This window comes from Furipterus horrens, unplaced genomic scaffold (assembly GCF_987537825.1).
Source record: "Furipterus horrens unplaced genomic scaffold, mFurHor1.1.pri manual_scaffold_9, whole genome shotgun sequence".
Classification (NCBI taxonomy): Eukaryota; Metazoa; Chordata; class Mammalia; order Chiroptera; family Furipteridae; genus Furipterus; species Furipterus horrens.
In genome coordinates this window covers 83,605,614-83,633,286 of record NW_028327179.1, presented here as the reverse complement: position 1 = coordinate 83,633,286, position 27,673 = coordinate 83,605,614, and the positions used below count along the sequence as shown (strand labels likewise).

The 27,673-nt window shown below is 36.7% G+C and overlaps 1 protein-coding gene across 1 annotated transcript in view; it reads left to right on the top strand.

The window, feature by feature from the left end:
* The window catches only part of GRM8 (glutamate metabotropic receptor 8), an 837,366-nt gene that overhangs the window by 343,852 nt on the left and 465,841 nt on the right, over window positions 1–27,673 (top strand). Inside the window, exons 3-5 of the mRNA XM_090287460.1 lie at window positions 22,195–22,330; window positions 22,798–22,952; window positions 24,115–24,252. Of these exons, the coding sequence (XP_090143586.1) occupies window positions 22,195–22,330; window positions 22,798–22,952; window positions 24,115–24,252 (429 nt within the window). The remainder of the gene's footprint in view (window positions 1–22,194; window positions 22,331–22,797; window positions 22,953–24,114; window positions 24,253–27,673) is intronic.

The following is a 27,673-nucleotide window of genomic DNA, read 5'->3' as shown; positions in this document are numbered from 1 at the left end:
CTCTTGAAAGCACATGGAAGAACACTAAATGATAAAGTGCTAGTGGAAAACTAAACACAAAAAGTATATGCACATTAATAATAACTGGTAATTATGGGTTAATGTGGATAAAGACTGAAATAAATCATGAAACTTTTAAATGTTAGGGTGGCAAAATCATGGGAAATATCCTTTTCCATCTTTTTCTTCAGATGTTATCCTTTTTGTTTTCATTATGATGCCACAATGATGCTTTATAAAAGTAAAAAACATCAAAACAGTCTTATTTTGGTTTCAGAATTTTATTGTTTAGGTTTTCAGCTTTTCTACAAGATTGCTTGTTATTATCTTCCTAATTTAGAAGTTAGATATTTAATAATAGAACACATGTACAGCAATTCTAGTACTGGATTCTGCTTTCTAAAAATTTATTCAGTACAAATTTTGCAGAAGCCCACCTACACTTTTTGAGCTATCTTTCACAGTTTATGTCCATGCTGTGCTCCAGCACCCATACAAAAGTAATCGAACGCTACCCATCCTGCAGAAAAATAGAAGAAACATAAGCTCTGTGCTCTGCATCTGACAAACCAAGTATTACTCTGAATGTTTTTCATGGTTCACAGTAAATGGAAATCAGGAAGAAAAAGTTCCTCTGTTTGAGATCTCGCTGCTATCTTCTGTTGCATACCACTTGAAGTTATTCAGAAATAGCTCCTTTTTATCCACATGCCAGAGCCTCTTCCCTTTCCTTTTTCTCCTTTTTGCTCACTTTTCTCCTTTTCACAGAAATTGCAATCTTGCCTACCCAAGTCCCACGGACGTTTGCTCGAGACTTATTTTCCTGGAGTACCATGAAGTAGGATTTTTTTGGCTATAGATTTGGTCCTTATAAAAGGCATAGCTCTCTTTCTCCCTCTTTTTTCCTCATTAAATTTCTCACATAAATTGGAAGCTCTGAGAGGCTCCCCCATTCATTAATTTCCTTTGTACAATGCTATGTCCAATTAAATCTTGATAAGAATCTTGTTCTTATTGACACCATGGTAGATTAGTGATTTTTTTTTTCTAAATAAAGAAAAATATACTAAATCACACAGGTGCCATTTTACCGGGAAAAAGAAATGAAAGACAGACAATATTACCCTTGTGAGTACTGTGGATATAAGTTGGTAGAGGGTAAGGAAACCTGGTACTGGAAAACAATGTAACAACCTGATTTTTCATAAATCACTGTATCTGGAACACTTATGAAAGGGATTATACTGATAAAGAAGGGAAAGAACTCTTCGAGTTACATTTTTGAGTTACATGATTGTTCCCAATTTTATGCCCAAGTTGTGGTGTTAAAATCAGTAAGATTTAAATGACTATTTATTACTTGGTATTAAAATAATGGAATGGCTTATAAATCCAATATGTTTTATTTCTTTCACCACTTAAATGCCAATTTCTCTGAAAATCAGTCTGGTCTCTTATCCCTCATGCCTGGTGCTGTAATTGCATGAGACTTTTCTCCCCACTACTGAGGCTTGATTCACCTTTCTCCTGTGTAAATGTGAGGGCAAAGGACCTCTCCATTCACCACGTATTCCAATGGTAGGCAGCCATTGGTAGTTGGAAAAGAAATCACTGCAAATCTTTTCTGGAGAGCCATGAGGTACAAATTAATCCCCAGTGTTTTAGTATACAATACATATTTAAATATGTATGAATATGTATTCAAATCAGAGGTTATTGAAATTTGTGATTTATTTCTCAACTAGGACTCATCAAGCTTCAGTTTTGGATGTGTTAGCTGAAATATTGCCAAGAAGCTCCTTCGTGAAACCTTCTCATATCTTTTTGAAAGCACCCATGCCAGAGCTTCAAACCTTATTGGAGGGGTTTGGATGATACCACTTGTATTTCCTACTCCCACACTTTTCTCTTATGAAATACTGTTGAAGACCTACCAAAGTTACTATCAACTCCTGGAGCTGACAGCTATAATACTAGAGTAACCTCCACAACACAGCTGCAAATACCACTTCTGGGTCCTGTGTTCTCTTCTATCCTTAGAGCTTCATTCTTTTGTGATCTTGAAATGCTCAAATGAGATCACCTGAGTGATAATTGTGTCCTTATTCACATAAGAACCCCTTTTTTAAGTCTGACAACAAACATATTAAATTGCAAATAGTATCCAGATCAAGTATCAGTTGTGGTTTTGTTTAAATGATGGGTCTTTTCCTCTTGCTGATGGTTTCTTTAGCACCACAGAAGCTTTTAAATTTGATGTAGTCCCATTTGTTTGTTTTTTCCTGTTTCCCTTGCCCTAGGAGATATATTGGCAAAAATATTGCTAGGTGAGAAAGCTGAGATCTTACTGCCTATGTTTTCTTCTGGGATTTTTATGACTTTGTGACTTACATTTAAGTCTTTTATCCATTTTGAGTTTTTTCTTGTGTATGATGTAAGCTGATGGTCTAGTTTCATTTTTTGCATGTACTAGCCCCATTTTCCCAACACCATTTATTGAAGAGACTATCTTTGCTCCATTGTATGCTCTTACTTCTGTTGTTAAATATCAATTGACCATAAAGGTGTGTATTTATTTTTGGGCTCTCTGTTCTGTTCCATTGATCTATATGTCTGTTTTTATGCCAGTACCAGATTGTGTTTGATTATATTGGTTTTATAGTATAGTTTGATATCAGGTTTTGTGATACCTCCAACTTTGTCCTTCTTTCTCAGTATTGCTGAGGTTATTTGGGGTCTTTTTGTTTCCACATAATTTTTTAGAATATTTGTTATAGATATGTGAAATATGCCATTGGTATTTTAATAGTAAATGCATTGATATTATGCTAAGTAAAATAAACCAGTCAGTGAAAGACAACTATCATACAATCTCACTTATAAGTGGAATCTAATGAACAAAATAAACTAATGAACAGAATAGAAACAGAGGCATAGATACATGGAACTGACTGACAGCTGTTGGAGGGGGGCTGGGTGACAGAAGGTGAAGGGATTAGCCAAAGAACATATATGCATGACCCACAGACACAGACAATGATATGGGGATTGTCTGAGAGGGTACAGCTGAGTGGAAAAATGGGCAAAGTGAGAAAAAGCAGCCACAACTGTAGTAGCATAAACAATAAAAATTTTTAAAAAAAGATAGGTCTTTTATATCATTAAAACCCATTACTGATATATCGGAGAACTTTTGGAGACTGGGAACTAAACTGAGATGAAAGCTGGTGCTTTAAACCCCAGCAATATAGATCATTATGCCGTTCTTATTAATTATTATTTTTGTCAAATAATTATTGTCTAGGTTTGGTTCTAAAGAGACTAAACAGGCATCTATTATGCCACTTAAAATCAAACAAATCAAACAAAAAAACATCCAATTAGGTAAGATAATACAGGCACAGGTGTAAAGACTTTTCCGCAAAAGTCTTTCTGCGAAAGGTTTTAAGAGAAACCCAGTAACAGAGATGCTTCCCTTAGCAGATAGGATTAAAATCATCTTGGCATCTTTCAACTTTCTTTTTTTTCCTCCTATGACTTTACAAGCAGAGCCCAAAGCCTAGCTTTTATTTAAGTGACATAGCATATAGTGCAACTAAGCTTAACAAAAAAAGAAGTCACTCACCTCACTCCTCCGTAACATCTGAATCTTGATTTCTTAGAACATTTGTTTTCAACTCCTTTAGTTGTTTTTCTAGTATTTGTCTTTACACTTCCACTTGTTTATGATGTTATCTTAAATTTTTAGCTTTCATCTTTGTAGTCTTCCTACAATGGGAAATGATGACTTTACTCCCACTGTACAGAAACTACACATGCATGTGCACATGGGCACACATATACTTCTCTAATCCCAGTAGGATCAGATCACAGTTTTGGTTCCATTAATGTTTAGTTTTTATATTATTATGACTGTGCACATGGTGTCTCTTCTTATACAATATAATATTTTGCCTGGACTTATTAATTCCTTGCCTTGTTTTATGATTGATTTTTCTATATATTAATTATGAATTTATTCTCAAACTTTGGCAGAACAATACCTATCCTTTCATACATTCAGCACATCAATAGTCTATCAGTTCTCTTTCTTTTTTATTGGAGATACTTCTGGAGTTTCCTATATTCCTGCCCTAATCTGGACTGGAGGATTTATAGAACAGTTGCACAGCTGTTAACTCTAACTTCCCTTCATCACCGCTTTGAGAAATCCCTTTAACTTTCCTCTGTTAGATTACCTGTTACCTGGATTTTGAGTCTTCTTTCTTGTCACTTTTCTTGTTTGGATGGTGTACATCCTTTAGAAGCTTTCTAAAAAGGATGCATGGAAGGTAAATGTGTTTTTGTATTTCTGAATGTACAAAATACACTTTATTTTACTCACACACTGGTTTATAATGTGGCTGGCTATATGTTTTTCTATAATAAAATGTATCTTTTTTTTTTATCACTTTGAAGGTGTTGCTGTTTTTTGTTCTAACCAGTACAATACCACTGAGAATCATGAAGCCATTCTGAACCCTATTCTTCTTTCTCTAATCTGCTTTCCTTCTCAAGTGTTGTAAAACTTTGTGCTGATGTTCCTTCTTGTGGGTCTTTCTTTCCTTTTCCTCTTCCTTTTCTTTTCTTTTCACTAGGAATTTGATAGGTATTTTCAATTCAAAAACTTGTGTTCTTCAGTTCTCAGAAATATCCATTCTTTCTTTTGTAATGGTCTTGCTTTATTTTCTCTTTGAGACTTCAGAATCTGAATGTTATACCTCCTAAATGAATCTTATAATTTCATGATGATTTTTTAAACTTGTTTTATTTTCTGAAATATAATACTTTCCCATATATCTTATTCATTGAGATATTTCTATCTTCTTATCCTTTTACGTTTCTAGTAACTCTTTCTTGTTCTCTGAAAATTTGTGTTTTTTAGCCTCCTGTTCTTGTTGCACAGACACAGTAGCCTATCACTGAGGATATTACTATTTTTGAAATCTTCTAGTTACGTCTTCCTCTCTCCTCTGAGTTCATCTCTTCTGTTGGGTGTGACAATGAAGGATGTGGTACTGAGAAACTGTTTGGAAGCTTAGAAAGTGTGGCACTGACCAGTGAGTGGCTTTACCTTCAAGTAAGCAGTAGACATGGCTGTTTAGCTGGGAGACACCTATATATGTGTCAGTATGTTATTGCCCTTTGACCACTTTCTCCAAAAGAGACTCCTTTAAGTGCCTGCCTAGGAGATGAAAGTTATGCTGCTGGAGTCTGGGTAATGAGCAGCAAAGGGGGACCAGGGGCTCCCATTCAGCATGAAAACTTTCATTTTGTAGAAACTTAGTCCTCAGCTGTGTCTGGTCTGCTGTCCTTGAATTCATCCTCTACAGGAAATGACCTTCTGATCTGTTCAGAGGGACTGCAGTTGGAGGAATGGAATTGCAAAGATTTTACCCACTTCTATTTTCAGTCCCACTTTCTGGAGTCTCTGGAGTCTCCATTTGCAAGTCTTTTTTGGTGTTAGGTGGAGTGACCGCTTTGTTTCTCTGATGTCAGCCTATCCGCATGCTTTCTACATTTTAGTTTCATTTTTTTCTAATCTGGTAAGTCAGTTATGATTTGGTCATCATTTATTTTTCAACTTTCAAAACACTGATGACATTTCTGTTTTCCCCATTTTATACTCTACAATTTAGTTGAATATTGGTAAGAAGTAGAGAGAAACTAATGTGTTCTTTTAAAAAGAAATCTTTATCCAAAAATTTTTTTTTCATTGCTTTTAGAGAGAAAGGAAGGGAGAGAGAGAACATAGATGTGAGAGAGAAACATTGACTTGTTGCCTTCCGTGTGGGTGGGGGATCTAACCCTCAAACCTAGCTATGCCACTTACAAACAAATAAAACCAATAAAACACCCAGTTAGGTAAGAAGTAATTGGAAAGATGCTATATCAAGTGACCTGTCACCATTGTTTGGCTTTTGAAAGGGGAGAGGGTGGAGTAAGATAAGCAGAAGAAAGGGAGAGTAAGATAAAGAAATATGAGAGGGAAATTAAACAATGAGAGGAGAAGGGAGGCTATTATTGGTTAGTGTAATGAAAGGTATTAATGGACAAATTAGCATAGAGATGTGTCCATCTTCTTCATGATTATGCCTGACCCTCACACTCCTTTTATTTTTCTCGAACTGACAGGAAATTATAGTGCTTCAGCAAACTGCTCTCCAGATCCCAAGCACCTGACTGAGGCCCTAATACTCTGGGAAAGATTAGTTTTTAAATTCGTCAGTCACGCTCTTAACTCAAGAAGCCAGGTTTCATCATTTTGAATTGAACAAGTTTTCTTGTGTATCTTCCAGACTTTTAAAAATGACTTATTATATTTCACATGATATTCTAGTCCCATATTAGAACTTACATAATTCACAGCATTCATAGGAGGCAGTGTATGTGGTATATTCATAGAAACACAAAATGTTGAAATTCAGAAGAATCGAGATCATCCTGCCAAGCACCTTTCTTTTTTACAAATGAGGCCAAGTGTCTGCCCAGGGTCATACAGAGGAAATGTGGGCATGGTCCAAGGTAGAGATGAGAAAGTTATGTTGTAGCATGAGCAAACTTGTTGTAAGGATAGAACCAGTGCTTCTGGCATACTATTTATGTTTCAGGGTTTTTTTTTCACAAGCCAAATTGTTTTTCATTTTATAGCTATTCATGTGCTATATATGGTTAAGACATAATGCATTTGTAAAGAGGATGAGTTTTATTTAGGAGTCACTGCATGAACAGAAATTGTAGAAATTCTATTACAGAAGTTTGTGAGGTAACAGATTGTTATCTATTTGTCATTTGTGGTTCTGATCGGTTTTCATTTCTGTGCTTGGGTGATGTTAGGATTATTGAAAGTTTAATGTTCTTTCAAGAACCCCTTTAGATAAATGATATAATGTAATGCAAAATGTTATAACACACCTGCCAAATTTCCTCTAACACTAAAGATGTAGATGTTTCTTGGTTTCAGTGAAAGTGAATTTGATACTGAGTACTGAAATGATGTGATTTTGCCCTAGCTTAAATATTTTCAGAGTTTGCAATAATAGGAATAAAATTTTAAAAAAAGTTTTCTCACAAGTTCTGACATATTTTAGCATTGAAATAAATAATGCCATGCATATAGCTGTTTGATTAGTTGTGATTAGAATTTATTGAACCCAACTGAAATCCTTGGTTCTTAGGATTGATGCTTTGCTACTTCTCCTTCAAGTGGCCATTTTAATGGTTATTTAAAAATTTTCCTCTGTGTTCCTTCTACCCTAAGGTGAGTTGTTTGTTTCTTATTGTGGAAAAGTGAGATTAAATTCCCTTTAGTAAATAAATGCAGGGTGCTTATTGCATCATATTTAAATCATTAATGACTATAGCAGCACAGGAGTTCAACTCCAGCCAGGTTTACTTAGGATTCTGGAGACTGAAAAATGACAGTGGAGCATTGGAGGGGGAATTTATACCAGTTTAATCTCACTCCTGCAAGCGACGACAGGAACAATAGGACCTGCCTTTCAATTTGGGGGGCGATGAGTGAGAACAGGGTCCAAGGGATCATCTATGTTCAGTCCCGTCCTGCAGCGGCCGGCAAGGATGCAGCCATGGGAGCCAGAATCATCTGCATCGCTTCAACAACACAATTGTGTTGTTGAATATATATACATGAAGTTAACAAAGGTGGCACATGGCCAGTCTGAGCTGTGTAATACTTACACAGAAAGAATTCTCTTAGATAAGGGCGACCTAGGCAGATGAAAATACATGTGTGTGGAGGCAAGGATCCTGGCTACGGTCACCCTGACATGACAGTGATAATCCTGTTTTCATGGGAAATACCACGCATGTCTGCTGACTGGTAATCTCCATTAGAAATAGATGTTGCTGGTTTCTGGCTAGCAAAGGCAATCATAGCTCACTTCTGAAATGTTTTCTGACTTATTAATCCCGGTGTATGTGCCATACAGTTACATTTCACACTTCTCTGACCATGTATCCCATGGTGATGGGCAAGGGCCGGTGAATCTAATTCACAGTTACTCAACTCTTTTCTCCCGCTTCCTTGTTCCTAGGCTTTCCTGTATTGCAGCATTTCTCACATCAAATGTAATATTTGTTTACATATTGTGTTATTTACTTTGAGTGCCTCAAGAGCAGGGATCATGTCTTCTTATTCATTTTGTAACTCCAGATTCCTACAAAGCACGCTGCATGTAGTAAGAGCTCAGTTCATGCTCCGTGAGTAATGGAGGCATACCTGGGTTTGTGGGGAATAGAAGCCTGTAGGACATTCTTTTGAGAGGACATTAATGAATGAGATTTTTACCCAACATGACCAGAGCAAAAAGTATTTTCTAAATTACTTAGTCCTGATGGTATAAAACACTTTGATTACACTCTTATCTGTTGAAGCTGTGTTGAATTGTGTATGTTGAGAAGATTTAATGACCCAGGAGACAGTTATTGAGAGACAATAGCAAAGTACAATGAGTATACTTGACCACTAGGATTAGACTCAGGTGGTCTGTACTTAAGGGGTTCAACATCACTAATCATCAGGGAAATACAAATTAAAACTGCAATGTACTATCACTTCACACCTGTAAGGAGGATAGCAATTATCAAAAACAAACAACCCCTTCTCCCTAAAAGCCTCCAACTAAACAACAAAATATAACAAGTATTGGCAAGAATGTGGAGAAATTGGAAACTTTGTACACTGTGAGTGGGTAAGTAAAATTGTACATTAGGGGAAAAAGTATGTAGGTTTCTCAAAAAAGGTAAAAATAGAGCTACCATATAATTCGGCAACCTCACTTTTGAGTACTTATTCAAAAGAACTGAAATCAGGATCTTGAAAAGGTATCTGTATTCCCATATTTGTTGCAGCATAGTTCACAAAAGCCAAAGTATATAAACAATCCAAATACCCCTTGACAAATGAGTAGATTAAAAAATGTGAAATATACATACAGTAGAATGGTATTCAGCCTTAAAAAGTAGAAAATCATACTATTTGTGGCAACATGGACTAACCTGGAGAACATCATCCTAACTGAAATGAGCCAGACTCACAAATATTGTCTTATTCTGCTTATATGATGTATCTAAAATAGTCAAACTAATAGAAACAGAGTAGAATTGTGGTTGCCAGGGGCTGGGAGTGGAAAATGGGAAGTTGCTGTTTAATGGGTATGATGTTTCAGTTATGTAAGATGAAGAAATTCTAGAGACTTGCCATACAACAGAGTGCCTATAGTTAATAGCATAGTTTTATGCACTTAAAAAGTTATTAAGAGGGAAGATCTCATGTTAAGTGTTCTTACACACCCATATGCACACACATGGGACACAAAAAAAACTTGTTGACATAATGGATACAGTATTACCTTGATTTTGGTGATAGTATCATAGGTGTACGCATATGTCCTAACTCATTATCATATTGTATATGTTAAATATGTGTAACTTTTATATGTCTATTATAATTTAATAAAGCTGTTAGTTTTTTTAAAGAGTCCTTTAAATAATTAAAATTTAAGAAGTCTTGCTATCAAAAACTCTCTTCTCTTTTTAGTCCTATTTGTACCCAAGAAGTTAAATATATAACTATATTTTTTAACCTTTTTATATTTTAAACACATAGATCAAATCCTGCTGTGGAAAATGATGTTGTGTTACACAGAAAGACACAAGTACTTGCATTTGCTTAAAGGCTGAGTTTTTAAATGCTTTTGGTACTTATTTTTGTCCTGTAAAGTCTATTTCTCTGTTTAGTTACTGCTGTACATTGGTGGTACTGCAGTTCTTGCTTTAAAAAGTTATTTAGCTAAAATAATAATAATCTTTTAGCCAGTAGTTCCTTCTTTTTTATATCGAGAATGTCAGCCCACTTTGAGTATCTGTTGAAATGCTATTTTGAGGAAGAACGACTGACTGAAAGCCAACATATGGCAGAATTCAGGTGATGCTGATAAGTTAGAATAAGATATTACTTGCATGCTGGATAGAACGCTCATGGTTTGCAAGCTTGAATAACTGCTATTGTGATGCTGTGGAGAATGTCCTATTTGCCCAAGATATTGTAAATGACTTTGTTATGCACAGATATATGGATAAAGAGATGCTTTGCCTTTTTCTGAATGATGGTATTTTTAATACAGGGATATGCTTATTTCCACTTTATTAGATCAACTCACTATATCATGAAATAGGAGCTTCTTGTTTATCCACTTATCACCCATTTAGTGAGTGCCCTTCACTATACCCTAAAGACAGAGATGAGCTCGGTGAAGTCAGAGACCCCCTCTATTGTTCACTGTTGTATGCATTGTGTCTAAGAGCATCTGACATGTTACAGGTGATTAATAAATATTTGTTGAATAATTGAAGGGTAGATGCCACCAATGTCCACCCTCCACCCCACTAATTTAAATGGTACAATTCTTAATGAAGTCCTAATCTGTCACTGAAGTACTAACTTCTAAATTAATTATAATGGGCTTAATTCAAAGTTTAATACTCTTTTTTTCTAGTCCAGAAAGAGTAAGATATTTAAACAGTGCTCACTTTGATTCCAATGGTCTTGGGAATAATAGTTTTTCCAGGCAATGGGCTGGAAAATATGAAATTTCTCTTAGAAAGTCTGTTCATATTGGGCATTTGAGCATTTATAGCAAATTAGTTTTATCTTTTGCAAACTTCCTGTCATATTGTTGGCCGCGGTACCTGGAAATCTACTTTGAAATGGCAAAAAACAAACAAATGAAAATTAAAATCCCCAAACATTTCAAATAGAGTACTAAGAAACTAATCCAAATAAATCCAAATGCACACAACATATTAGTAAAACTTATTTAAAACTAGTCAAGAGTTCATACTGTTTTGAGCCTGTAGAGAATTCATGTTTTGCACACCTCCAAAGATACTTCTGGTCTGAATAGTCTGCTTTCTAGTCTTCCTTCTCTCTTGCTTTCGTTTCTCTTTTCTTTCTTCCCCCATCCCATGTCTTTTCAGGTATCTCCAGTTTTCAGGAGTGGGAAGAGGCAACATATCATAAGTTCAGCTCTCCCTTGTGGGCACAAGTTTTCCTTCTAACTGTGGAACTTTCTGCAGTTAACATCCCCTTTGACTGAAATCTCTAGTAAGAGTTATTCTATGTGCATTTGGGGAATGCAATCTCAGGTGTCTACAAATAATGTTATAGATAGATATTGCTTGGTGAAAGTGAGTTACCTATTTGAGGTTTGTCAATTTTTATTTTAAATAATTTACAACTAATGTGTTTTCTGAGGAAAAAACATTGATCTGTTAAGTGCTCATTTAATCCTTTCACAATAACCCATGTGAAAGACATTACCACTTTTTCAATCTGCAAGTGGAAGAGAGAGGCACAGAGAAGTCACGTAACTTATTCAGAGTCTCATAGCCGATAAGTGAATGCCAGGATATTGTACCCTAGAGATGACATCTGTAACTACTGTCCCACTGTTTTTCTTAGCAGATATTTGGATCCATTATGAGCTGTGACTGAGTTAGAAAGCCTAGAACATACAGACACTGATGCTGGAAGCCTGTCTCAGCCCAATCTGCCTCCAGAGCAGTGAGACCAGTAGAGATGGGCAGGCGGGAGAGGAGCTCTCTGTGCCTGTCCTTTTCATAGTGGACTGTCCATATTGCTGCTCTTTATGGGACACAGAGGGGAGTAGCCTTTGGCTCATACTTCTTTCATAGCAGGAGCTTCATTCCCTCATTTTATTGCTTTGATAAGAGGAAAAAGCATAAAATGTGTATGTGTGTTTGTGTGAGAGAGAGAGAGAGAAGAGATTTAAGTCTGGTTTTGCTCTTTTAAATCCATGTTGTTAAAGATAACACTTTTTCTTTACTGTGATGTGTGAGATAAATCTTTCACAAAGTGCACTTTAAGCTGATAAACATACCCACTTTCATCATGTTACGCACTTTTCTGCTAAGTCCCAATTGTACACCACCTGAGGAAGTGAAAATATTGTTACAAGAGGTGTGATTACACTTATTTGAACCTTAGAACAATTTTTACTCAACTCTCAACAAAGGACCAATTACATTAGGCCAAAATTGTTATTTTACTTATGCTTTCAGAAAGATATAAGAAATGATGCTAAGGGTAATTAGGGTGGAGAGTTGGTATTGTGATTTGTAATAAGAAATATATATTTGGTCTTTGTCCCTGTTTCTGGCACAGAGCTCTTAAAACCTTTGGAATTTATGAAGTGATGAGTGTGATTAAGGTTGTCTTTTGTTGTGTTAATGGGGTGACTTTGGAAAGCACCTTAGTTAATCTAGGGAGGGGGCTGGTTGCCAGGAAAACCAAAGGTAACAAACTGGGAGGGAGGCAGTTTTATAGAACTGGACCCTTTACAAATGGATTCTGATGCTATATCTGGGTAGATAGCATCAGATTGAGTTGAATTGTAGGATAGTTGGGGTCCAGAGAACTCCTTGGTGAGGGGGAAGTCTCCCCACTCTCAGATTGGAATTGGGATCTGGACACTGAGTTTGTATATTAATATTGTCTTTAAGAAAAAGATAAACAACTTGTTATTTGGTTCTGCTCATTTCAATTATCTGAAGGTATAATCATAAGAAATAATAGTTGACTGGCTATATCATGCTTTGGGTCAAAACCAGTGTGTTATAGACAATTTCTTAATAGTCAATCAAAGTTTTGGCCAATCATTTTTTTACCAATAGTTATTCTCTTTAACAACTGATAAAAAGGTAATTATGTTGATTTGTTTATGCATCAAAATCAAAGTCTGTCATGCAGGTATAAAAATTTATACAAATATATACAATATATAAAAATTTATGAGACTTGACCTGACTTACTTAGAACTTAACTTGACCAAAATTGTGAAATAACTTGAGATATTGGTAGTAATCATGTTGTTTAAAGAAGAATCACATTTGATATTCTATATGTATCTTTGTAAGTAATTTTGTAGCCGGTGGAAATGGGGACCTTGTGGTGTCATGAGAAAAGCATTTTCAGGAACCCACATGGGAGGATAAGGTCTGGCAAAAAGATTTTTTTGGATGTAAATAGAATGTTGCCCCCAGACCTCAATGTCTTATCTCCATTTGTCCTTGCTGTGGAAAAAATCCAGCCTTGTCGCTGATAGCTAGTGATGTTGAGCATTTCTTCATGTGTCTATGGGCCTTCTGTATGTCTTCTTCGGAGAAGTGTTTGTTCAGTTCCTTTGCCCATTTTTTAATTGGGTTGTTTGTTTTCTTGATGTTGAGTCGTATCAGCTCTTTATATATTTTGGAGATCAGTCCCTTGTCTGAGGTATCATTGGCAAATATGTTTTCCCATGTGGTTGGTTTCCTTTTCATCTTGCTGATGTTTTCTTTTGCTGAGCAGAAACTCTTTAGTTTGATATAGTCCCATTTGTTTATTTTTTTCTTTATTTCTTTTGCCTTAGGAGATGTATCCCAGAAGATATTGTTATGTGGTATATCTGAAATTTTCCTGCCTATGTTTTCCTCTAGGACTATTATGGTTTCACAGCTTACATTTAAATCTTTGATTTATCTTGAGTTTATTCTCGGGCGAGGATGTGGAGAAACGGGAACCCTACTACACTGTTGGTGGGAATGCAGACTGGTGCAGCCACTATGGAAAACAGTATGGAATTACCTCAAAAAACTAAAAATAGAACTACCTTTTGAACCAGTGATTCCACTGCTAGGATTATACCCAAAAAAATCCTAAAACCCTAATTCAAAGGAACCTATGCACTCCTATGTTCATAGCAGCACTGTTTACAATAGCTAAGTGCTGGAAACAGCCTAAGTCCCCATCTGTAGATGAGTGGATCACAAAACTGTGATACATTTACACAATGGAGTACTATGTAGCAGAAAGAAAGAAGGAACTCCTGCCATTTGCAACAACATGGATGGACCTAGAGAGAATTATGCTTAGTGAAATAAGCCAGGCAAAGAAAGAAAAATACCATATGATATCACCAAATACAGGAAACTAAGGAACAATACAAACAAATGAACTAAGTAGAACAAGGAGCAGAATAACAGTTATTAGGGGGCAGGGGAGAGGGAGGATAAGTTAGGAAAGGGTTTAGTCAAGGAACGTGTATAAATGACTCATGGACATGGGTAATGGGGATGGATATGATTTTGGGAGAAGGGGTCGGACGGGTGGGGGGGAGCAAAGGGGGAAAAATAAGTGGGACAACTGTAATTTAAAAACCAAAACAATAAATAAATAAATAAATAATTAAAAAAAAAATCCAGCCTTGTCTTCATCAAGCCTGGAAGGAAGGCCAGTGTCCGAAAGTTGTGTGCCATGTCGACGTTTAGGCAATTTAGTCCATGTCTGTTTCCTGATACACTCTGGTAGGCGCTGTATTGCTGCAACCAGGCGTGCCCTTGAAGTTCCTGTGGCTGCCATGCTACGTGGCTGCTATGGAGAGAGAATGGAGAAACAGAGGAGCTTGTGTTACTGGTGGGAGCGGGGGTGAGAGAGAGAGAAAAGACTTTTTATTAAGCTTAGGTTATATTATTTTGGGCTTAGGAAGGGCTAGGCGCTTTTTCAAAATAACTATTCAATTCCCTACTCTTTCACAGGCTGGCATTGGATCCTCCTCCTAACCAATCCATTTCCTAGATCTTCCAGGGTTCTGTGTCCCTTATCCAATCCAATCTTTTTTCCAGGCTAGAATGATAGGTCTTTATGGTCCGTCTTGGCTCTTATTGTGCATGCTTCAAAATAGAAGCACCTCCCCCTATGCCATCTAAGCTTCTTTATTATTCTATCCCCACTCCCAGTAATCTCCAGAGAAGGGATTGGTGGTTCCCTGGAGAGTGTGTGAAGCTGTAGTTTCCTAGTGAAGCAAGCAGGTTTATTATCCGATTCAGCTTCCTAGCTTATTATGCTTCATAATGTCTGATTCCCTTTTCTCCCTTCCTTTATTTATATCTAGCTGCCCATGTGAACAATTTCATTCTAATAATTTAATCTTTGATTTTCATCACAGTTGGAACTTGGTGCTTTGACATTGTTTCTTGTTTTATATTTTTTTCCCTTGGACATTATTAACAGAAATTTTATTCTTAAAAATAAGCAACAACCAAAAACATGGTTCTTTATCCTTTCAGATTGCTTTAACAAAACTTCTCTAAACACCAGGGAGTTTTATGACCCGATTTCTCTTCTCTGAGCTGGCTATCATTTCAGTTTTGTACTATTTTTATACATTGCCTTTCTCTGTGTAGTAAGTCCTCTTTGAAGAGGGGTTTTCAATTAAATGATAAAATGTTGTTAATTTTTTTGACTAATTGTCATTTCAGAGATATATCTTCATTTATCCATAAATCTTAATTTGTATATATGGTGAGTCTCCCATCAAATCAGATCTCCATTCAGTGAAGGATATGTTGCCCTTGCCTCAGGGGTTGCTTATAGCCCCTTGAAGTGTTGCCTGGCTGCAGAGAGCTGCCTTGCCCAATGTCTCTGCCCCCCTACCCAGGACTGCCCACATCCAATGACTAATAGATGTATAATAATGGCTAACCTTCCTGACCTAATTTGGGGACATCTCTGGAGGCCATCCTAGCCTCCGAGCTCCCTATAGCCTTAGTGGTTTGTCTTTGGGCCACAGTCAATTGGACATCTCTGCCCAGTCCTGCTTCATTCCTCAGCACGCCATAGAATAAATAGATGCTAACGGTAGATATTCATTTCAAACTCCTTCTCAGGGTCTGCTTCTGGGGAGCCCAACCAGCAAGAGTATTGTCTCTGATTTTAAATTCTAGCCAATTAATAGTCTATAAGCAAATGTTTAAATGAAACAGAACTTGTGGATATTTCCACAAATTTACTTCTTAATAGTTGTCACCATTACTAGTTTAATAACATTTGCCATTCTTTTAAAGAATAAATCCTAATTTTCAACCTGGATCTTTGAAATACTTGTGGATTTCCTTTGAAAGGGGACTTGGGTCCTTTGGGTAGAAAGTTGGGGGGTTGGGGAAGAGAGTGTAACTAAATTTTAATATTCTTTCACATTGAGATTGCCTCTATCACATTGTGATGGCCAATAATAAGTGAATAGTGAAATTTAGCTATTTATAGACACAAATCTATAACATGGTCATTACAGGTAATAGGCAAGCACCACTTCTCAGAATTTAAGAATTTAAGAATAGTGAAGGGTTTAAGAATATGAGCTGCTGCCAATCCCATGTTTTAGATCTAAATATCAACTATCTTCCATCTCAGGCTTGATGATGATGCTTATCTGATCACCGTTATTGATAATAATAATAATGTATGACACTTGTATAGAAATTTATCATTTTACCATTTTAATTTAATTCTTTTGACCTCCTGGGTCATAGTTATTATGAACCTGTCACAGAGGTAAAGAAACTGAGACATAAGAGACCTGTTCAAGGTCACACAAGACCCACCCTCAGGTCTTCTGGCTCCAATGCTGTTTCTTTCTCATTCCAATGTTTTTCTGCCCTAGCAAACCAATACATTGAAAATGAACTTTTCATCTCTCAGACAAGAGATGTTGGGCTATTTGCCTGTAAGTCTCAGCTTCCTAGAGATAAAAATTATAAATGAAATTCTTTACAAATTTGCTCTTGTATCAGTAAGAGCAAATTATTGTGCAACTTTACAGATGAATAACGTAAAGTTAAGGTGAATTCTAATTCATAGAACCCTGTTAAAAGCTATTTTGGGAGATAGAGCCCATTTCTTCCTCTAAATGACCTGGTCCAATTTTTTATGCCACTTATTTTTAAACATATATTTATATGCATTTTTGTTTCCCTACTTGGATAAAAGGAGCTTGAAGGCAGGATTTCTCATATCTATTTCTCTATATCAGCAGTATCTATTACAGGTCTTGCATTTATTAATTAACAAATATTTGTTGAAGTCTTTGTGTACCAAGCAGTGACAGATATTGGGGGGTATGGTGGTAAATGTGAAAAACAAGGTTCAGTAGTCATGGAGCTTATAGACTAGGGTGAAAGTGAATATCAAAGTTTAAAAAATACAATTATTGTGGTTGCTGCAGTGCAAATTTGAATGGGAAGACTAGGAAACTCAGGAAAGTCTTCCTGAGGACAGAAATTTACAGGGGCAATTGGAAAGTTGTTGTTGTTTTTTTAAATAGAAAGCTTATATTCAATTTTTAATTTTTGATGTTATAATCCGAACAAACTTAATTAAGGTATATTTATTTCATTTTTTATTGAGAGTATATTGGTTACATATATACTGAAGAAAATTAAGTCAGTTCTATAATCTGCATGAGATCTAGGTATTTTAATTCAGCTTTTAATACTCAGTAGAAGCACTATATTTATATAGCTATCAATTAGATTTACAAGGGGTGACCTGCTGGGTTTTTAAATGAGTCATTAAATTTGCTTTATCTTATTTCTCAATTATTTGTATCCACTAAACTATTAAGCAACAGGTATAGTCAATTATCAATGGGCAAGATGATGGAAAATCTGGACTTGGAGTCAAACAGATCTGGCTTTGAACCTGAGTTCCAGCCTCTTGCTAGTTGTTGATATCCCTGTTTCTCATTTTCCACATCAGAAACATGGTGATAATACCAACCTTAGAGTGCTACCTTTAGGAGTAGTAGGGTATTATAGAGTGAATGAGACTGGGAAGGAACAATCACATGTGTTATAAAGTTACCGAAGCTTAACAAATGATCTTTTAATCGTCATCGTAGAATCAAATCAAGGGGAAAAAACTACATAGGCAAGTAAATCAGGAAATTCTAGAAAGCAGTCAGTTATAAATTCCTCCATACAACATTCTTTTCCTAAATGCTAAGCTTCAAAAATTATTTCCTGCAAAACTGAGCATACCTGCAGAATAGGAAAGTTAGTGTCCCTGGAATTGTACACATTTAGTACTCTTTTAGAGTGAGAGATGGAAAAACAGATGCACTAGACATAGTCTTTGATGGACCGCAACACCTCTTCCACCTGCCCACCCAAGGAGTCTAAATCAAGTCAGAGAGTCTATTGAAAAATAGATAATGACTATTGTAAAAAATATTTTTTTGATTAAGCCTCAATGTCTGACTAAATTTCATTTTTAAAAATCAAACTCTTAACAGTATATAATGACCTCTTATGAAGTCATAGGACTATTCTGGTGGATGGCATTGTTTATTACTATATTTTAATATTCTTATGCTGTTATCTTTTATCATTAGATAATTTTACATTTTATTTGGTTTTTTAATGTGTACATCTTGTCATTTAATTTTAAGATTGCTAAGGACAGGCAATCTCTGAATGCCCGTAGCTCCTGAAACATAGCAGACCATGATTGCTTATGAATGGATTGACTGTCTGGCTTTGTGACAGATATGAAGATAGAAAGTGTGAATCAGTTTCAGGGCTAAGAAAAGAATCCTAATCTTATAACTCTAATCATTGAGAAGCAATGCAGTCCATGATTTAATAAAGTATCCCTAAGGCACAAAACAGCCAAGGGCTATGTGGAGCAGGTTCTCCATAAGTATTTGTTCAGCCAAAATCAGTTAATTGTGCAATCCCTCTTTCCTAAAAAATACAAATGGGACAGGCTAACAAATATTAGGTGAGGCAGAGGAATAAACAAATATGAAATGAATTTAGACTATGTAGAAACCCAGCTTAACTAACAAAAATGTGAATAGCTCCTGAATGAATTAATAAATCTATGAATCCAGACTAAAGTCCATGTCTGGATTGTCTGTTTGCCTTATATGAAATAGTCATAGTAAAAACTTTCCAGCCTTCATTTCTTCTAGCTATTAAGTCAGGAGTAATCTCAGAATGATACTTAGGATATGGCATGTCTTTAATGAGATGCTTAAGTAATCACAGCCATTTAATTAAAAGGGCAGTCAGACATTAAAACAGCTATTACTCCCTAGTGGGTGTTAGAGTTTTGGTCTTACATTTTTATAGTTACCTAATGCTTCCAGTCACCACAGCTTTTTGTCTGTTTGTTTGATTTTTAAAGGCATTATATATAGTTTTCAACTTACCTCTAGACTTTGTCCCAAAATTTCCTCCTCAAATTATGTGATCACTTATTCTTGTTCACTGGGTCCCTCTCCAAAGCTAGCGGGTTTTCCTAGCTCCATCATTCCCCCTTTTTTATTGTTGACTTAAATATTCCCTCAGAGTGATCTCTTCACTCCCAACACTTTAACTACCTACTGGGTCAGCATCTGACAAAATTATAATTACATTTCCCTTCTCTCTCCTTAGCTCCAGACCCACTTTTTCAGTTTGATGTACCACGGGAACTTCAAAGACAACCTGTCCTGAATCAAAATCATGCTTTTCTCCTTCACCTATCTGCTCACTCTTCTATTTTTCCTCCTTGTTTGATGGTGGCATCACATAAGCTGGTCACAAAGGACAAAACCTTAAAGTCATGCTTAGTGATTTCTCACTACCTCTTACTTAGATCAAATCAATACAATCTAAATACATACAATTTTTATTTGACAGCTCCATCTGCTCATCCTCAGCACAGGAGCATTGTGTTTTCCCTCTGTCTATCCCCATAACTCCCTGAATGGGATTATTGCCTCCTATTCTTTCCACTCCAGATTTCCTTCTACATTAGCAATCCTCATCCATTTTTCTTCCATTAAATGCACTGATGTGACATATTATTATGGGTTACCTCATTTATTTTTCTTCCATAAAATGCATTGATGTGACATATTATTATGGGCTCCTAAAACATTTAGTGAGGGGAACTTAAACATTTTAATTATTCATAATCTTCCACAGGCCCTGCACAGCAATGCATGATCTGGCTCCTGTCTACCTCTCATTTTTGTCTCACACGCCTCTTCCTATCATTCATTAACTCCATTGGCTCTTCCCTGCCCTTACTCATGCTCTTTTCCTTCATTCTCTCTTCTTTCTGACCTCAACTGAGTGATACCACTTTAGGGAGTCTTTTCCTGAACACTTCTCAATCTGAATTAAATTCCCTTGCTCTGCCCTGACTGTGTGGCTCAGTTGGTTGGAGCATTATCTCACATACCAAAAGGTTGTCCGTTGGGTCCTTGGCCAGGGCACGTACCTAAGTTGCAGGTTGGATCCCTGGTTGGGGTGTGTACAGGAGGCAACTGACATGTTTTTCTCTCACATCAATCTCTCTCTCTCCCTCGTTCCTCTCTCTCTTCCCCTTTCTCTCTCTAAAGTAAATAAAAATACCCCTGAGTGAGGAATTAAATAAAATTCCCATTGCTCTTCCTCATAGGATTTGCCATAATTTATAATTATATACTTTTTTTTGCATTAAAACTGGCTCATGCACATTTCTAAACTCTGTGAAGGCAAAAACCATATCTATTACATTATTCACCACTGCATCCCATGGCCCCCACACAGAATCTGGCAGAGAGTGGGCACTCAATACATATTTACTGAAGGGATGAATCAATTATTTCAATTATTAATGGCATATCAGTAGGCTAGCTAACTACAAGCTCTGTCTATGGATTATGGGCAATTCCCACCCCTGAAGAGCATATTGTAAGGTTAGTAAGAGTATTGCTATTGCAGAGATAATTTGGACTGTGCTCTAACTTAAAGAAAAATAAACCTTCAGTACTCTAGAACTGTTAATCATACATCATTTCCGCACATGTTAAGTCTGATCACAATACAATGGATACCCATTGTCTGGCTAGTAAATATTTCTTCTTTGTTTGGTTACCTGAAAATTTTCCCTAAAGCATAAAGCCCATTCTGTAGTTCTGCTTATGAACTTTTAGTGGGTTACTATTGTTTTCAAGATAAATTCCTCAGTATTTGGCATGCCTATCAAAGTCATTCTCAAGCTAGAGCTGGCCATTCTTTCCAACTTCGAACCCCAGCCAGTCTCTACCACAGGCCATGATCAAGCAAGCTTCTTTCATACCATTGCCTCTTTCAGAAGTGTTCCACTTTTATTCCTATCTGGCTATGTATTTGCCCTTTAAAATCCATCTCTCTCAAGCATTTTACTTATACCTTCCTCTGTGCTCTCATTGTATGATATGTTCTCTTAATTCTAAAATTTGTCACATATTACATGATAATTTATGGGAATGTCTATCTCCCAAACTGGATGGTAATTCCTGGATTAGACTGTGTATTCCCAGTGTCAAGCCTCATGTTAGTGCATAATAGTATCCAGTAACTTTTGGATAACTTGAATGCATTGCTAATTGTTTGGGAGTAAAATGCCTTTGTCTACTGAAGCAATGTTATAAATGGTGATTTAATACTCAACTGACTCAAAAAACCTGTTTAAACCATAATAGAACTGAAACATATTGCTAATATTGCTTTTTTTTCTTGCATTAGCATATGTTATATTTCTGCTCTATTGCTACTGAGAAACCTCTTTCTTCTATCTAGCCCAGTGGCAGAGAGCTATTCTACACTTTTCTCTCTGGTCTCTTTTTGCCCTAGAAGGCAAGGCCAAAAGAAGATTTCTTTTTTCTGCTGTAATAGTAGGATGGAATTTCTGCCATTTTGATTTTCATGGTGGAGACATCTCAGCTGAGGACTTGCCTGTGTCTCAAATAGTCTTGAAGACCACTTGCTTCTAACATGTACAAGAATCTTGCTATATTTGCTATGAGCCATTAGATGAAATTAACTTTAAAGGAGCTCTACTAATAAATAAGAGTAGCTAAAGGACCTTCCTATTGGTGGTCTCATGTATAAGAAAGACTTAGTCATGCTTTTTACTAATCGAGGCACTTGTCCTTCAACTTACGTTAAATGAATCAAAATCGCCCTTCTTCCTTAACTCCTTAACTCTCATCACACTTTTTGTTCATTCTGATTTTCTTACAGACATCCACAAAAATAATATTGAAACTTGGGGAAAAAATACTCCTGATCTCATGTATGATTGAGTAATTGATATGATTTATTTGACACATACTTTATAATGCAGACAAGCAATTGCTTTAATAGGCGAGGATGGCAGATGTTTTCACAAATCATATTCTACACCAAATCATGTGTTTTTATGAAGTAGCTAACCTCATTAAGTTTGTTAATTAAATAAATACCCTTTCTGAATTGCTTTCTTCTTTTTTAAAAAAATAGGTGGTGTTTGCATCGCTCAATCACAGAAAATTCCACGTGAACCAAGGCCTGGAGAATTTGAAAAAATTATCAAACGCCTGCTAGAAACACCTAACGCTCGGGCAGTGATTATGTTTGCCAATGAAGATGACATCAGGTGCTGATTACTTTTCTTCCTTGTGTAGGATCAGATTTGTGGCTCACATTCTTTTTCCTAACATATTTCATGTTCAATATAAAATCTTGTGAGATTTCACAGGAATTGCAACATTCTTGTGCAATTACAGATTGCCTTCTGGTGCACGGAGACACAACAGCCTTCTAGTTTCTAAGTATGAAATATCTATAGAGTAAAACCTGGGGACTGAAAGAAAGAACACAAGTAAGGATGATAGACAGAATAAAGTGAATGAGATTAAGGATAAAGCTAATTAACAGGTGCTGGAGTTAAAGTTGCCAATATATTTCCTTTAGGAGATAAGACTCAGGCAGTTAGAATGATAGACTAATTGTTTAACAATGACCTACTGAGTATATATAATTTGATATAGCTGTCTTGTAACATTCATAAATGTAGTGTTTCTTGGTAAATGTGGCATGTTTTGTTTCTTTTTATTCCTATAGGAGGATATTGGAAGCAGCAAAAAAATTAAACCAAAGTGGGCATTTTCTCTGGATTGGCTCAGATAGCTGGGGATCCAAAATAGCACCTGTTTATCAGCAGGAAGAGATCGCTGAAGGGGCTGTGACAATTTTGCCCAAAAGAGCGTCAATTGATGGTAAGGATGCACTATAGAGAATTTGTTTTCATTCCAATTAAATCAAAACTCAAAGTAAAATCAGAGTGTCAACATATAATGAAACACACCCTTTACTGATGACTCTGGATAGAATTTTCAGTTCTGATGGAAGAATTGCCAAGACAGTACCTATTTAACCCAGTGTGTGTGCGTATATACATACATACATACATACATATATATATATATTTTTTATTAGAAGAGTACCTATTTAATTTTTCTAAGAAAGGGAATTATAGCTGGCCTTAGATAGTTGCATGATGTTAGCATTTTCCATGATGTTGCCCTCTAATTTCTCATATTCCCATGAGCATATATTATGCTTACAGCACTCTTGGACAGAGAGTGCTTGGTTCACAGAAAATGAAGACATGATGCTAGGCTGACCCTATGGATAAAGTAAATGCTACAGCAAAGATGTGAAGCATCCTTGAAAGGCAGTCTATTTCCCAGATGTCTTTGCCAATGGTCTTGATAGTGATTGAAATTCCCATCTTTCCCATTATCCTTTTGAGTAAGGCATTATTTCCAGGTGGTCTCCCTTCAGTGAAGTCATTAACTTAGCAGGCTGACACTCTAGCCAATTACCCAGGACTCCAGAAGACTACATCAGTACTGATTAGTTAATTGAATTGGCTGAAAATGGAACATATAGGACTGATAAATTTTGAGGTGGTAGAAGTATAGAAGGGTGGAACATTAACCTGAGCTAGGAGAAGGGGAGAGAGAGAGAGAAAGGGGGGCGGGGGGAGAGAGAGAGAGAGAGAGAGAGAGAATGAAGAAAGTCCAAGCTGGTTTTGAATAATTAGCATGAGGCCATGAGGTCACTGGTCACTACCACTGGGAAACGCAGAGGAGAGGGAGAGGTTGAGATAATGACATCAGCAACAGGCTTTCCTGTTACACCCATCCCTAGATCCAGGTGCCTGAATGGTGAAATGGTGGGGGCAGAAATATTATCCATTGATTCTTTTTGGCTTTTGCCGTAAGGGGAGCTTTTGGTTCTCCCCCATTTGTTAACACATTTATTTTTTTTAATACAATAATTACAATATAACATAATATCCATTTAAGATCTCTGACAGTAGTTGGTTTTAATTTTGAAAGAATATTAAAATCATACCTTTCTTCTTTAAAATAGGATTTGATCGATACTTTAGAAGCCGAACTCTTGCCAATAATCGAAGAAATGTGTGGTTTGCAGAATTTTGGGAGGAGAATTTTGGATGCAAGTTAGGATCACATGGAAAAAGGAACAGTCATATAAAGAAATGCACAGGTAGCCACTTAAATGTTTTCCTTGGTACATTTGTTTTTTCATTACCTGAAAAATGAAGTTTTCCTGTATGGATAATGATGACGGTGTTTTCTGTTTCCTTGTGTCTCTTGTTATAGTTTCCCAGTGGGGCTGAGCATACACTGATCTTTCAACAAACTCATTGATTCTTATAGTCAACCAGTGTTTATTGGACATGTGCCATGTGCTGGGATATTTCAGTCCTACTTAAAAAAAACATTTATTCAGTTTCTACTTTGCACTTTATTGGGATTGGTGAGATATGGACAAATAAGGAGGACATGATATTATTCCCCAGGAGCTTACAATGTAATAAAGATGATAAGTCTTAATTATTTGTTATAAGATACTTTTTTAAAAGCTATTTTAATCCGTGTCCCCTATAATACTATTGTCTCTGATATCTTGCATAGCACTAGCAGCCATAATTTTTAACGACTTATTTTATGTATCTTGTGCTTAAAATAATAGTGATATTAAACATTTATATTTTGTATGAATTAAACATTTTAAATTGCATATATCATAATTATATACATAGAAATATATGTGGAATAGTAAAAGTACTTAGAACTAGTATTAAATTTAGCAAAGTCACAGATACAAGGCCAATATAAACTTTTAAAAATCCATTTTATATATATGTTATATAAGAAACTAACACACGGAAAATGAAATGTAAAGGCTACTGTTTATAGCATGATCAAAAAACCATAAAACACTAGGCATAATGTTAGCAAAGATGCAAAAATCCTCTACATTAAATACTACAGAACTGGAATGAGTGTTTTACAACCATACATCCCTCCCCCATCCCCCCATTTTGATATAACCTTCCTCCCCTCTGCTCACTTCCTTTGGAAATAGCTGTTCACATGAAGGATGTGCAATCAGAAATGCTGTAGTGGACGTACAAGCGGAGCGAGGATGGGGATGTGGCATTAGGTGCCGGGCTGTGGAGGGATATGCTTGCGGGCTTCTTGTGCGCTGGCCACTGTTCCGGGAGCTGGAGTGAGGAAGGGAGACAGGTCTGTCTGAGCTCAGAGAGCTTCCATTTGAGTGTGAGGAGACAGACACGAAATAAGTAAACATGTAAAGGAACAGAGGCTTCCAAATGCTGCGATGTGCTTACAGGAAATGCAACAGAGTCAATGTGAAAGGGTGAGCAGATGTTGCGGCAGGGAGAGAGGCAATTAGATTGTGGGGTTACAGAATGGTGCTCCGAGGAGGTGAGATTTGAGATGATACCTGACTAGCCGGAAGGTGTCAGCTGTGTGAAGATATGAGGACAGCTCATTGCAGGATCTTAGGCAAGTCTCTTCTGTACAAGGTACACAGAAAAAGGTATAGGGAGGCTGGGATAAGTGAGAGTGAGGTAAGTGAGTGAGCCGGATCATGAGGGTGTATCAAGCTAAAGAGATAGGCTGGGGCCAGGTCATACAAGTTCATGCTAGAAGCTCCAGAGCTGAGGAGTTTGGGCTTTATCCTACCTGTAGGGTAGATTTCCTTGAGGCTTTTTACCCAAGGCATTGCTTAGATGCCTGTCTCAAGAGGATACCTTTGGCAGAAGTATGAGTAGGATTGGAGATCAGAGAAGAGAATGGAGAAGGGTCAGTTAGGGTTCACCCAATAGTTCTGGTGATGGGCAGTCATGGCCTAAACAAGGATGTGTGAGTTAGGGGCAGACCACAGAGGACAGAAGTCTAGAAAGTAGTACTTACACTACCTGGTGAGTGATTAATGCTGGGGGTGGTAGTTAGCAATGGAGGTTCCGAATATTAAATCTCTACCAGGCAGGTGTAAGAAAATGGTGATGTACTTAACGGAGAAGACAGAATGAATGGTGGCTTTGGAGGGACTAACGGATTTGGCTTTGATATAGCCCCTATGGAACTGCCCAGCAGGTGGCAGCATAAGGTCTGGGACCCCACAGAATGTTCAGCACTAAAAATATATACAGCACCAGCGAGTGGCAAATGGAGACCTGGGAGTTAAAAGACAGGGCTGGAGACGTAATTGCCATTGGAGATTGAGCAGAGATGAAGGATAACACTTGAAGACTCTAGGGGAGGAGCCAGGAAAGGAAACCGAGTAGGTGAGTTTGGGAAGGAGATGAACGGAACGCCGATGCCTCCTCAGTCTCCAGGAAATAAGTTGGGGCGCACTCAGTTTCAGTGCTGCAGAGACGCGGGGCTGAGGCATAGGAAGTGAGATGTAGAGACGCAGGTTGTGAGACAGAACTGGAATAAAGGAAGTAGGGGAAAGCATGCTTGTTCAAGAGGTTTGGCAGAAAAAGAAAGTAGATATAGCAGGAGACCTTGGGAAAGAAGCAGGGGTGCAGAAGTTTTCTTTAGGATACAGCACATGTTTCCAGATAAATTCATATTCAGAAAGAATAAATAGAACAAGAGAAGTTAAATTTGGAATAGGATTTTGACATAACCCTTAGGGAGAGGCATGAAAAGGAAGGTATTATTTTAAAATAATGTGATTAAATTAAAAAAAAATACGGACAACTGTACATAGGCAGAGGGAGAAATTCTATAATTAAATGCTAAATTTGGACATAGATATTAATGAAGTTCAGAAAATGTATGACTAAGTTCAAGTTGTAAAATTCAAAGCTTCATTGAGGAGGTGGGAGCTTGCTAATAAAGATTTAAGAAAGAACATCCAAGATAAGGGACAAGGTGGGTCAGCAGGGCAAAGACATGGAGTAGGACACAGAGGTGTGTGAGGAAGGGTGAAGATGTCCAGCTTATTGCAGAGGGGGTGCGTGTTAAGGAATAGTAGGAAATAAAGAGGGGGCCTTTATAGGAGGATTTGAAAGGACAGTTTATGAACAGGGTACCCTCTGTGTTTTTCATGCAGATATGTTTTATACCGTGTTTAATTCTGAATTCTGAATGTTATTATTTGATCATCTACATATTCATATCCTATTGTTGTTTAGACTGTTTAATGAAAGTCTACCAGTTACTGAATGGGGTGAACACAGTTCTTTTTATGTATATTGCATATAATAAAATTGGTAGGAAATTATTTATTAACTAATCGTAACTTCAACTGATGATTTTCAGAATACCCAACCTCTCTAAACTCATATTTTCCAAAAATATTAATGAGTATAGATGCTGTATCTGTATCTGTAAATGTATTGGATACTTATTTCAGGCATAAATACTGAACTAGGCTGTAGTAGAATCCTGACCTGGTGCCATGTCTGCTTTAGACTGGTTTGATTTATTTGGGTGTAACAATCTGTCCAATTAAAACTATTTCTAGTGCAACAAGAAGGATGTTTATTCCAAGTGCTAGGGCAAATGTACCCTTAGGAAACAGGGTCAATAAACAGATTTTCATGCCGATTCCACTGTGGGAAATACTGAAATATCTTGTTCCT